The 13292-nt window shown below is 34.9% G+C and overlaps 1 protein-coding gene across 10 annotated transcripts in view; it reads right to left on the bottom strand.

Annotated features, from left to right (window-relative positions):
- The window catches only part of ABI3BP (ABI family member 3 binding protein), a 291620-nt gene that overhangs the window by 82501 nt on the left and 195827 nt on the right, over positions 1 to 13292 (bottom strand). For 8 of the 10 annotated variants that reach the window (XM_013974409.2, XM_013974524.2, XM_013974439.2 and 5 more), the window contains one exon: positions 977 to 1051. In XM_013974409.2, the coding sequence (XP_013829863.2) occupies positions 977 to 1051 (75 nt within the window). The other 2 variants (XM_013973792.2, XM_018059917.1) reach the window with 2 other exon arrangements.

Here is a 13292-nt window from a genome sequence, read left to right on the forward strand (position 1 = left end):
GGCCAAAATTTTGTTTCACATTCCCAGGGTGTAGCACATCACCTGGCATGAAGTCAGCATGCAATAAGTATTTGTTGAGTGACTAACTGATGAAATGAACTAGCTAATCAGCCACTTCAGGATCAAGGGGTGATGCAATGTTAAATTTAGAGGGAAGAGTGACAGCAGGACTAATGACAGCAGATTAGGCATGACTGGGTATATGCTTAGAGTAGGCGTCAATGCTGGAGATGTCTGGAAAAACTGATGGAGTCCAGAGGCTGGATGAGGACAAGAATAAAAATTGATGTAAAATGATGCAGAGAGAATCTGCAACTGATATAAATGAGAAACCAAAAGGAGGGAAGTATGAGATTTCTTTGAGGTATGTCAGGTTTATGGCAGCCTGAAATGGAGATCTGCCAAGGCAGTCAGAGGAAATGAACAAGATCTTGGTTGAGAAGTCAGGGTTAATCATTCAAGTAAGAACCTCCATATTATTAAAAAATAGTTTATTAAAAAAAATAGTTTATAATGACTCTTGTTTAGCTCCTTTCCAAAACTCATAGCAAAACAACCAAAGCAATATTATGTAAATATTTTATAGGAGAAGATACATATTAAAAATCTTCATGACCTAATGTTAAATAAAATTGACTGAAAGGCCAAAAAGTAATTAGGGGACTGGTGGGTGAAGCACATTCAAGGATCATGGAAGGGTCTCTCAAACTAGGAGAAGCAAAAGGAGTGGGCAGGCTATTTTTTAAAGAAATTCCATATTTCTCTATCCCCTTCTCAAATAACATAAGAGTAGGGAAGCTTTTTGGAATAAGCCACTTTAATACTATACTTTTTGATAAAGTTTAAATATAAGTATTTATTAGGTTTCAAAGGAAGAGTTGTTTTATAAGGGTTAAAAACCTAACTTGCTATAATTCAACGGAGTAACTCTGCAAACATCAAACTTTTCAGGCCAGAATATAAAATAAACATTTACCTGATTGTGTTTGTGGGATTCTTGGATGTGGAGAGGTTTTTGGTTTGGGAGGAGTTCGTGGTATCTGCTTGGAAGCTAAAAGAAAAGATACAGGTTCGGAGCTCTTGAGCTTCTCAAGAATAACAGTACCTAAACTTCTAGGAGCTCAAAGACGTTTGTTGAGTGACTGAAGACGTAAATATACAGCAATTATCATAGTTAAAGCTGGCGAAGAGCAATAGAATATAAGATAATTTTCTTATTATAATAGAAAACAAAATAAGAAAGCACATTAACTAATATCTAAGATACTCAGCTGGCAAATGAAACTGTTGAAATTTTAGGATTATCTTCTTCAAATACCTATTAAATAGGCTAAAAATAAATTTCATAATAAAATAATTCATTCTTATTATAAGTTCACATTGCATTATCAGAGTATCCCAGTATAATATTTTAAGTACAAAGAGACACAATTTCTTCTAAATAAAAAGCATGTTACATTCCAAATATACCTAGAAGATGAATATGTCTTAATAAAAGAGTTATGGAAAAAAATTAATCTTGTTAAGCAAAACATAATTTTTATTTGTCATATTGGGGAGGAAAAATTGAACAGAAATTGAAAGGATACATTGTTGAAGGAAGTTATCCTTTTGCTGGGCAATTCTCAAAAGAGTTCTAGGACATTCAGTGTAAAAGTCAATTTTTTCACTAAAAAATTAAAGGTTTATCCTGCTGGAGAAAAATAATGCAAGGTCACAGCTTGTGGAAACACCTGTTTGGTTGGATTAAGTGTGTCTGAGATAAAGAGAAACAAGAAGAAGTAGATGGTTTCCAAGGTCATGGAGTTTCAGACCCTTAAGAAAAGCTTGCTGAAAATGAGTTATTAGATAAAGAAGTTGAGTCTGTAGAGACTTCTTCCTGATAATTAAAATATACAAAGCATGCAATGGTTTCAGTGGAATCTTCTCACCTGTAGAAAGAGGAACAAGATATGTTGGAGATTATACTGGTTTAGGAGCCAGAGATTAAGAACTCACTTTGCTGATCATTTGGTCTACAACCTCGGGTTCTTCATCAAAAGTAAAGGATTTTTAAGAACCCTTCCAACCCTACAATTCTATACTTGTACAGTTTTCTTAGTCTTGTGATACTGTGACTCTGAATTGCTTTGCTTGCTGAGGTTCATACTGATAGGTTATTTGCAGCCTTGGGGTATAAGAGACCATCTGTAGGTAAAGGTGTGTTATGAAGCAATTCTATAAAAAATAATTCAGAATGAGATTGGTATCACTGGTAGTATCTGCAATTAAATATTTCAATAATATTAATAACCACAGCTATTAAAAAAAAACTTGAAAACGTTAGAGATAATAGACACAGATCCAATTAATACAGTCAGTGTGGAATTTTGGTAAAATTAAACTGTAGAGTTTAATAGGCAAAGTTTAATGGGGCATTCTGACAATGAATAAAATTAATGAATAATTATATGAATAAAATTAATATCCATATCTCCTTTGGAAGTAGGGCCATATAAAATAGTTTATATGGACAATGAATAAAATTGATAATATGAATAAATTAATGAATAAAATTAATATCCATATCTCCTTTGGAAATAAAATAGAGCCATATAAAATCGTTTCATGGCCATCAAAATACAAGTTTGAGCTTACATATGATAAACTGCTGTTCTGAGAGAGCCTGTAGACACTGAAAGACTTTTTTCCTTGTAAGAAGAAGTACATTTAGCTATCTGCATCGATGCTGTGTTTTCCTACATTTCAAATTCCACCAAGGAAACCCTAATAACTTGCCAACTAACTGGTGTGATTTCAGTTTCTCTTATTTGTATCCAGTGAAATGGCCAAGCTGCCACAGGAAGGAGCAGGAGAAAGTAGAAAGGTGATAAAGCATTTAAAATTGGGATATTTATGTTTTAAAATAGAATATAAATGTTCTTTCCCAGAAATATTACTATTTCCTATATGAAAGACTTGCGGAGTAGCTGAGAGGTGTGTTTCAGTTAATCCTAAATGATATTCACAACACTGCCATGGGACTGGCTACGCATTATGGATTGAAAGAGGAACGGGGCAGCAGAAAGGTAGGATCGCCCATCAGAGACTGTGAGCAGCAATCATGGCTTCCAACAGGAGTCCATAGTGCCCAACTATCATCTTCCTGTTCTTTTAAGTTCTGTGAACATTCACTTTCTACATGAAATACGAAACAATACTCAGTGTGGTCTGAGGCTCATCTGGGCTGGCTAGAATTACAGTTTGGGGAGGCAGAGGTGATGTTTCTACAGTAATTGAAGGAACGGACCCAGGGTTACTATAGTGCTTCATGCACCCTTAGTACAGAAAGGATGGTAACAGGCAGATTTTACAGAAAAAAAGTTGCAGTGAATGCCACTCCCACTTCTTAATAATGTATTTAGTTTAAAAACTGCTTAGAGATGCCAGGTTATAAAACACTTTCAAGGTAAGCAATATCCTTAATTTTTAAATCATCGCTCCACATTAGTACCTACCCCAATAATCCTAGAAAGATATGTTCAAGAGTAACAAAAAAAGTAATAAAAACTGTTAAAGCATAAGCCATTCAGCAGCACTGAATTTTGTTTAACAAAGAAAAAAATCAAACAAGTAAATCAACGTGATGAAATGACTGCTAATGAAAAGTGTGTTGCTAGGGCAGAAGGTATAAGTGGATCATCGTACAAAAATATATTATCTGAAATATTCAACATAAAACCAAATTGGCAGAATGTTCAACCTTAGGAAAAAGATGCTTTAGATTTGACAGTTTCAGTGACTGAAATAGCAAGAGGCCAAGATCTAGATACAAAGCTGAATGAGAGAAGACACTTTTTTGGACAATGGTTATGAAGAGAAGCATGTAGAAAGAAAATTAACTGTGATGAGGAAGAATGATGTTGCAACATGGATTGACAATGAAGGAGAACGTGGGTTTTCTGGTGATGGTGACAATGAGGACGAAAGCTGCCCGGGTATATCATTACCTAGTGTGGTCTCAGGTGGTTCAGACACATGTGTAATAGATTCCACAACTGCATCAAAACAAAGGAGAACAATTTTAACAACTGTAGGATGATAAGCTGCAGTCAAGTATTTCTTTCTTGAATATCAACCTCATTCTCTTGGGAATCTGCATCACATTTTTACAGATAGGACAACGGGTTAGGATAAGAAAAAAGTGATCTGAGAGGGATGTCCTATTCTATAATCCTCAACCTCCAAGATTTATATTTTAATCATTAACTGTCAAGTGTTATTATGTCTCAATATATAGATACCACAGAGAAACTGAAGTTTATTTCTGTATTCAGAGAGTCAATTATCATGTTAATTTTAGGAATTCAAGGATTTTAGAAGCTAGGGCTCTTCAAAGCGATTGAACAGTAGAACAAGTACCCCAGCTTGGACTTTCATAGTCTATGAAAAGTAATAGATACTAATTAGAATATTTTGAATAAAAGAATCAAAGCTTTACCACCTTCTGTCTCTGGCTCCTCTGGCCTGAGTGGTGCTTTGGCAGTGGAATAGACATAATCTATTTCAGTTGGTGCTAGAGAAGAAACCGAATGGTGGGTTAGCGGTGGGCAGCCCATAGCACCCACTGTAATGGAACACTGTTTAATTTGAAAACAGAGGTTAATTATCCTAAGTAGATAGATTTGTGAGAATAAGTAACATTTAGGTAGAATATGAAGATGGCTACAATTTAAGAGGGCAGAAATGAAGGCAGTGTGCGGTGTGGAACACACACATGCACACACGTGCTAGCAGGATCTACAGCAATTTCCACCTGGAGCAAAGCAGATAACTTCATTTCCTTACATATTTTTGTTTAAGGATTCCAGTGAGAAAAAGACATAGAGTGAGTTCTTTGAAAGCATGAGGATGAATCCTAAAAATGAAAATGAAAAATAGGATGTGCATATTTGCATGAAAAGAGTGCTCAGAATATTAAAAAATGAAATTTTGCATTCAGAGTGAGAGGGAACTAAGTAAGGAAATTGTGAAGCTTGCATAGCAACACAGCAGGCACTAGCACAATGTGCTGTATATAATATTTAATTGTCAAGATTCACTGGATGAGCACAGGCAAGATGTGAGAAGCCATGAAATGTTACAAAGCATGAGGACATCCCAAGATGACTTCTGCAATGTGATGGAAAAGCACATATACCTGACTTCCCATTGGGGAACATTATTACCTATAGCTTCCTTTGATGACTCAGTGCTAAATGTAAGCGATTCCAGGACTTCAGAAACTAGCAAAAAACACAAAATGGTACAATTTATCAAGGATGACTTGTTGCAAGCATTGAATAAATTCACACAAAGTATTTAGACACGTGCCTTGTACTTTAAAGTACTCAATGTGAGCTGTTCCTGTAATAACAATAGTACTATTAACACTAAAGGAAACCCTAATAACTGAATTCATAATTTTATAAGTACTGTAGGTTATCATTAACAACCATACCTTGTTCCATCAACATAAGCATCAAAATGCCATTTAACTAGTTAAGAGATACACAAAGGGGATGAAAAGAAATTATAATCCTGTTAGGAAAAAATAAACATCTGGTGTTTCAAAATAAATGTCAGAGGGTTGCAACAGCATTACTAAGCATAATCTTAAAAATTTGTTTTTAATTTTGAAGGGCAATAATGTTTAGGTTCATACTGTGTAAGGTGAAATTTTGTTATCTTCAGTGAAGTGAGAACTTTTTTCTTTCTTAATGGTCACAACTGAATGAGCATTCTTTTTACATAGCAGAACACAAATTTAGCTTACTACTGAAGAGAATCACAAGTTTGTAGCTTAGTGAAAAATAAAGGTAAAGAATAGAATCAGCTCTTCTAAGTGGTTTTGTTGACTACTTAATCAGATATGTGGTTATTCTCTGATACAGAGTAAATCCAATGAAATGAAGGTAAGTATTTCTATACAGTTGAATAACAATTAATATGAAAATAATGTATTACTAATTTACACTTATTTGCAATCATGGAAAGAACATGTGCCATATGTAGAGTTGTTAAATGCATATTCTTTTGTATTTTTCAATGTTTGGAAATACAATACTTGGGGTGTGTTCCCTGAAGCTCAATGGTATATCCAGGCAGATTAAATAATCTATTTACCAGGTTGACTTTGTGTCATTTCTAGGCTTGGTGATGTCACTGGCTTCAAAATAAGAGTTTGCAGTTCAGTGGGAGCTGAAAGAAGAGGGTCTAAGTTGTCAAACTAATTATGGATAATTTATGTCACAGAATTTAGACAAAGGTAGCAATACAAAGACCTTCAGAATCACAGTGTTATGAATAGGCATGCAGAAGAGATTGGCAAATTATGCATCCCTCAGTCCAGCCCTCTTCCTGACCTGTGAACTAAATGACTTTTACATTTTTAAATGATTGAAAAAAATTAAAAGAGTAATAATCTATGACATGTAAAAAATGGTATGAAATTCAAATAAGGTTTTGTTGAAACACAGCCACACATACAAACTAAAATGACTCAAGGCCAAGATGTAAATGATATACAAATATGCCTTGAATCATCTTAGTTTGTATGTGTGGCTGTGTTTCAACAAAACTTCAATGACTTCAAGCTACAACAGCAGAATTGAGAAGTTATAATAGAGACTGAATGGCCTCCAAAGCCTAAAATATTCACTATCTAACTTCATATTAAAAAAAAAAATCACTGATTTACTGATCCCTGATGTTAATTATCCTTCTAGAAAAAGCAAGAGCCAGTTTGAAAAAGTGAGAGTCTTAAAGATTATTGTATCTGAATCTATATTTCCACAAGGGCTTTCTAAAAATTTCTTACAGCTGATTTCAAGACAGTATTATTAACAAAATATTCAATATCATCTAGGAGTATTTTGTTCTATGTTCCAGTTTGACCACCCCCTCAGGTACCATCAATATGTGTCAAAATGTTTTATTTTCTTGTTCTTACCATTCCAACTACCAATTTAAGTCCAAGTTATTTCAAAGCTCAACTATTCCCTGTAAGACCACATAGAACCTTGATTCCTTTAAATTTTTTCTTCCCATATTTTTAATCAAACAAGCTGCTTTTGTATAAGCAAGTTATCTTTCATCTAAGAAAAATTCAAGACTCAATTCTTCACAATTATATTGTACTTTAAGAGGTAAAACATGCCCTTAGTTTTTTTTTATCTCTATCTCTGTTCCACACCCCACTTTGCTCAACTACTAACATGGTGCTGGGACCACAGAGGGCAAGGAAATGGTTGTTTACCTAAGACAAAGAAGCAATGCTATTTTAAAAAGAAATTAATGAAATAGAATGCTAAGAGAATTGAATAAGATGCATCTTTTGTCAGAGACAATTCTTATGCATTTGGCCCATATAGATCTCCTCCAACCCTGAGCATTCTGGCCCATGTGCAATTGTAGAAATGCTACCTTCTCTCTTAGACAGCACAGAGGAGGGAAATGCAAGTTAGCAAGCCATATCACTGTCACTCTTGGGACCCAACTGCAATGGGCTGGAAGGACTTCTTAAACTAAAATCCATAGATTTTCTTGGTTTCAACTGTGGAGCTTAGAGAAGTTTAAAGTTTGTAAGAAGGATGTTCCCCCCTGCCCCATGTTTTGAAACTAAAGGAAGAAAATGTTGAGTTGCTATTGTATTTGTAGGTCTAAAAACCATCAGCATTGAATGTGGACCAATGTTTTCTAAAATATTAGATTTTCTTGGCTTTGCTGCCTAAGTTTGAAAATTTCACTTTACTGTCCAATTTTTTCTTTATCACTGAGGGTCTTTCAGAGATCAATAACAAAATTTGTTAAGGATATAGATATTACTATGTATAATTAGATCCTCAGAGAGATTCCTACTTAATAATGATAAAGAATTAATGCTAAATTGTAGTGGAGAATAAGGAATAGTCAAGTTCATTAATGATGGCTAAGCCTATAAATTATATTTGCTAGAACTGACACTTCCAAGAAGCAACCTTTTAAAAATAATTTAATAGGGAAATCATTCCTTGAAATAGGAAGAGAATAATAAGAATATCACAAAGAATTTTAGAGAGTGGTTCAGAGAAATTTCATGGTACTTAATTATCACCATTTTATAGATCTACATACCAAATAGAAGGGGCACAATTTAGACTTCAGACTCTTCACTGAATCACATAATGAAATGCTAAAGGGGATTTCATGGCAGATAGATTTCCTGACCTGGATCCAGGGACATCTGTTGCAAATAACAGGTAGCTCTTGAATTAAGAATCCTGACTACTTATCAGATGAAGCATGAAACAGAATTACAACAGCAATCATAGGAAGCAGGAGCAACTCTGGCCATGATAGTGATGGGGTGGGTTTTTAATGAGGTCACAAAAGTCATTACCTAATGTTGCTTCTGGAGCTTCAGAGCTATGAATAACCGGTTCAAAGCTTATAGCAGAAACTAACCAAAAGCAACAAGGGGAACGCAAGAAAGTTTAACACACACATAGAAAGTCTTAATTTTTCTTTCAAAACAGTTTCAAATGACAACTATTTTTTTAACTTTTGTAAATTCACAGAAAGCAACTAGTCTCTGAGGCTAGGAGCAATTCATCACAGAAAGTAGGTACAACCTTTGAACTCTGCTACGAATCTTAGTATAGTGAACATGAGACTGGCCTAGGTGTTTGATTTTCTGATTCTAATATGGAAGCTTGCATTAGAAATTCTGTTTAGGCAATATATGTTAAAAATATGTGAAAGGAATTTGTTGTATTTCTTGGAGGTTGGGAAAAAACCTATGGTTATGTACTATAATAGATCATGTGTGTTTAACTGTAGATGTACCATAAGTAACTATGCCAGTATTGCTACAAATAAAAGTGACCAAGAACTCATCCAGGAAGCAGCTGCTAACCATACTTTAATGCCTCAACTCTTAGAGAACATGAAGTCTGTTACTTTCCATCAAAGGCACTGCGTTGGGACCCCACATGGACACACTGCTAGGGTTTACCCCTCAAACCATGGAATAACACATTTACCCAATTTGGTCTGAGGTGCTTCAGGGCTTGATGTGGTTTTAGGTCTGGGACGTGGACGACGAACTCGTGTTGTTTTATAAGCTGAAGGAAGAAATATTGGATTATTATTGGATTATTATTATTCCAGTGAAGGTGGTATTGGAAATAAGGTTCTAGAGTTTCTAAAATATGTTTCCTTGAAATTTAAGGCATATATTTTTAAGATCCAAATGTTTTTGCCTATTTTGTTCATTATTTTATCACAAAGAGTCTTACGGTAAAATTTACGCATAAAATTAAGTCAAGAAGTGAAGAGTCCTATAAATCTCTAACTTTAAAAAAGGTAAGGACTATCATCAAACCATAGGTAGTTTACAGTAAGAAATTTAACTACTCCCCCAAGCCACGGAACTACACATTGTTATGTTTTAGTTCATCTAGAGAAGATAAGACACTCCTGACTGCATTTGAAGCTCAGCTTTAAAAATGAGCCCCATTTAGACAAAAGTAGTACATGATATAAATTCAGTTAAGATTACACAGTAGAAAAATACTCTGACCTAATCCTATGCATATCTTTTAAAACAATAGGCAACTCCTTTTAGAGTCTTCAATACTCTTATTGAGAAGGATAATCAAGTTGCAGAACAGCAGAGGATGACAAGATAGTCTTAAGAAGCTAGTGATAATGTGATGATGATGAGGATGATGATGACAGAATGAGTAGATAATGGGCAGGAAAAAACTGCTGTGAAACACAGAATATCATTACCTAATGTTGTTTCTGGAGCCTTGGTTGTATGAGTGACAGGTTCAATGACGGTAGGAAGAACTAGCCAAAAACAATAAAATAAACCAAAGAGATTTAAAAAATGTACTTGAAGACTAATTTCAGAAGCTAATTTTTAAGCTTCAGAACAGAGAGAAAGGAGACCATAATTGTTCTTTGCAGATCTGACCAAATTATGGCCAATATCCATTAACCTCATAAGACAGGTTATGCACTTTGTTCAATATCACTGTGGTCAACAAGAAGTTCTAGATGTTTGGTTATCTGACCCTTGCTAGTATGGAAGACTTTGCTAGATGAGCTTTTTACACGTTTATGAATATAAACATGTTAGACTTTTCTAACTATTGGAAAAACCATTTATTAGCCTATTTGCACTTCTATACAAGCTGACATATAAATGTCTATTTTGTTCCCTATTTCAATAATCATAGGTATAATAATGAATTCACATGTTCAAAAGTATAAGGATCAATGTAAAAAATGGGGCATGCTCATCAAAATTTCAAAGTGGTTCTTCATTCAGTAAAAGATAAGAAACTCTTAAACCCTGTTAAATAAGGAGAAAGAATCAGCCTATTCTATCATAAAAGCCCATCATTTAAACGTTTAAGATTTAGGCACGTTCAAAAATTTGACCATTATCTAAAAGCATTATTCCTTGAAACAACAGATTCACCAGTACAATCACACAGATCCTAATTCAATAAAAAGTAATACAATAAAAAACATGGCATTTCTACAATTGATGAGGAAAATGCAAGTGAGAAGAATAAGAGATAAATGGGAATTCATGTTTGAAAGAAAGCTTTATAGTCAACACTTTAAACAAATGTGCATGATCACATGACAATGTTGAGTAGATACACAGCAGTCTGACATCCTGAAATTAGTAGATACACAGTTCTCTTAGAGTCAACAGAGGACATAGAGCTTAGCATAATTACGAGATAAAGATTGGAATAGAATGACAACAGAGGGGTTAGAAATGGTTTTAAGATGCAAGAGAACCTGTGGCTATAATGGTATGACAATGAACAGGAAGAGCACCATTTGAAGGACACACATGCTCATTACCCACGATTTCTGGAGCTTCAGTTCTAAGAGTACCAGGTTCAAGATCTGTAGTAGGAACTAGTCAAAAAACAATGAAACAAACACTTGTGAAAAGTCAGCAAATTAAATCTTACCAGTATAATATCGCTTCAGTAGGTACACAACAATTTGAAAATTTTTTGAAATCACATACTTCTTATTTAATGATTTGATCACCTCAGGCTAGGTAGGTATTCTTTTATGAGACAATCATAGCAATACACAATCCGATAAATATCTTCATAAAGAAAACATGAGTTTCTCCTAGGTATCTAAGTACTTAATTCCAATCATTGTAGAACACTGATCTAGGAAAATTATCTAACCATTTTACCAAATATATACTTAGGTAACTGTTCTGACAACTGTTGACTTTTCTGTGGAAGCTTTAAGAAAACAATATGTCTAAGTTCTCATCACAAGGAAAAATGTTTTTCTACTGCTTTCATCTCTCTATATGAGGTGATGGATTAAACTAAACAACTAAAGCTACTGTGGGGATCATTTCATGACACATGGAAGTCAAATCACTACGCTGTATGCCTTAAACTTATACAGTACTGTATGTCAATTTTCTCTCAATAAAATTGGAAGACAATAGCATGTCTATATAAGCATGTATACAATAAGTAGATTTTGTATTTACAGACATGGAAAAGAATTAAGCCAAGTGAAGCATACAGATCTTGTTGAGAACACCCATTTGGAAGTAGGCTGAGACCTTATTTGAGGAAAAAGCACTCAATAAATCAGGATATAAGAACAAATAGTGTGTGGTGGCCAGTAAAGCACTTAACGTGCTCTGTTCTAATCACAAAAATGCTGTACCCTGTCTAGGGGAAGAGACCATTGCAAGAGAGACCACTGATACTTTTTGGGTCAGATCCAAACTTCTGAGTCATACTTTCAAGGACTTTCTTCAACTGCTCTTATGGACCCTTCCAAACACAGTACTCTTCACTACCACTGAGAAGCAGAACCTCCCTTCACTGAGAAGTCTGTGCTCGCTGGTTGGTCTCTTCACCTTTCTTTTTGTCTGTCAGTCTCCACGATTTTAAGACTTCTTACTTCTGTCCTTCACAGACTTTTCTCTCTTTCAGCTGAGAGATGTTTAGAACCCCTCCATAAAAGAACTCTGTTCGCACAGACATACTGCCTAGGTTCAGTCTTTTAATGTTTCACACTGAGGCGGGTTCTGAATTTGACTCTGCTCCAGACTGAGAAGTAAGAAGTCGCTGCCTTCTCTGATATCCTCACAACTGTTGATGGGCTGTGGGGACAGGTAAGTTACTTCATGTTTGTTTCTTGAACAACAACAACAAAAAATGATTGGTTTAAGACATTTTGTCTTTAGGTGAAGAATGGAATGGAATAAGAAAATGCAAATAAAGTACATAGTACATAAAAGAGTAGATCCTTATGTAGAAGACAGAGTACTCAGCTATCGCACGAGTCCCTGCCACCCCCTCATCATATTTTCCTCTGCTAACTCAACAGGGGGAAGCAGCAGCAGGCCATTTCGCGCCTTTACACACATAGGGCTCACATGGGCTACCCCTCGCACTGCTGGATCAATCCCAGACTCTCCAGAGCTGCAAAGACTCAGTCCTTTAATGAGAAACCCACAATTACCCGGTTTGGTTTGAGGTGCCTCAGGAGTTGTTGTAGTTTTAAGTTTGGGATGCGGACGACGGGTCCGTTTTGATGTTTTAGGAGCTGAAGAAAGAGAACCTTCAGTTATTTCAGAGTTCGTAGCTCAGCAGCTATGGGTAGCAGAACACACATCTCCAGATTTCCTAAAACCTACTAGATTTCCTCATATTTTAGGAAGTGCGTCTCTTAAACTTTTTAATTTGAAGCTTTCACCCTTATTATAATAGTATTTTTTTTAACATGTGGAAGTTTACTGGGAGTAAGTCATATATGAAAGTAAGTTATTCATTTAAAAAGAAGAATCATTCAAAGAACTCCCTTTTGAATTAAAAAGGACAAGAATGATTGGTAAAATATTATGGTGGTGGTGATGGTACAAACTCTTCGATGGTTTCCTAAAATAAGACCATGTCATTAACTTTTCAGTTAAAGAACAAATATCATATAGACAGCTTTAAAAAAAAAAAAAGACCTTTAGATCCACAAAGAACCCCCATTTCTAAATTTTGTTAGGGTTACAAGAATTGCTTTTTAAACTCAACTTAAACAAAACATTGGTTAAAAACATATGCAATGGCAAGAACAATTTCAGATGGTTACATGTATAACAATTGATCTGAGTTAGGTTCATGCATAGCTCTCTTAGAAACAAGGGATAACTTGTCTTAAGAGTCAGAGTCTTCAGTACTTTTAGGATGAAGAATATCATGGCATGATAACAGAGGATGATGATA

Source organism: Capra hircus, chromosome 1 (assembly GCF_001704415.2).
Source record: "Capra hircus breed San Clemente chromosome 1, ASM170441v1, whole genome shotgun sequence".
NCBI lineage: Eukaryota > Metazoa > Chordata > Mammalia > Artiodactyla > Bovidae > Capra > Capra hircus.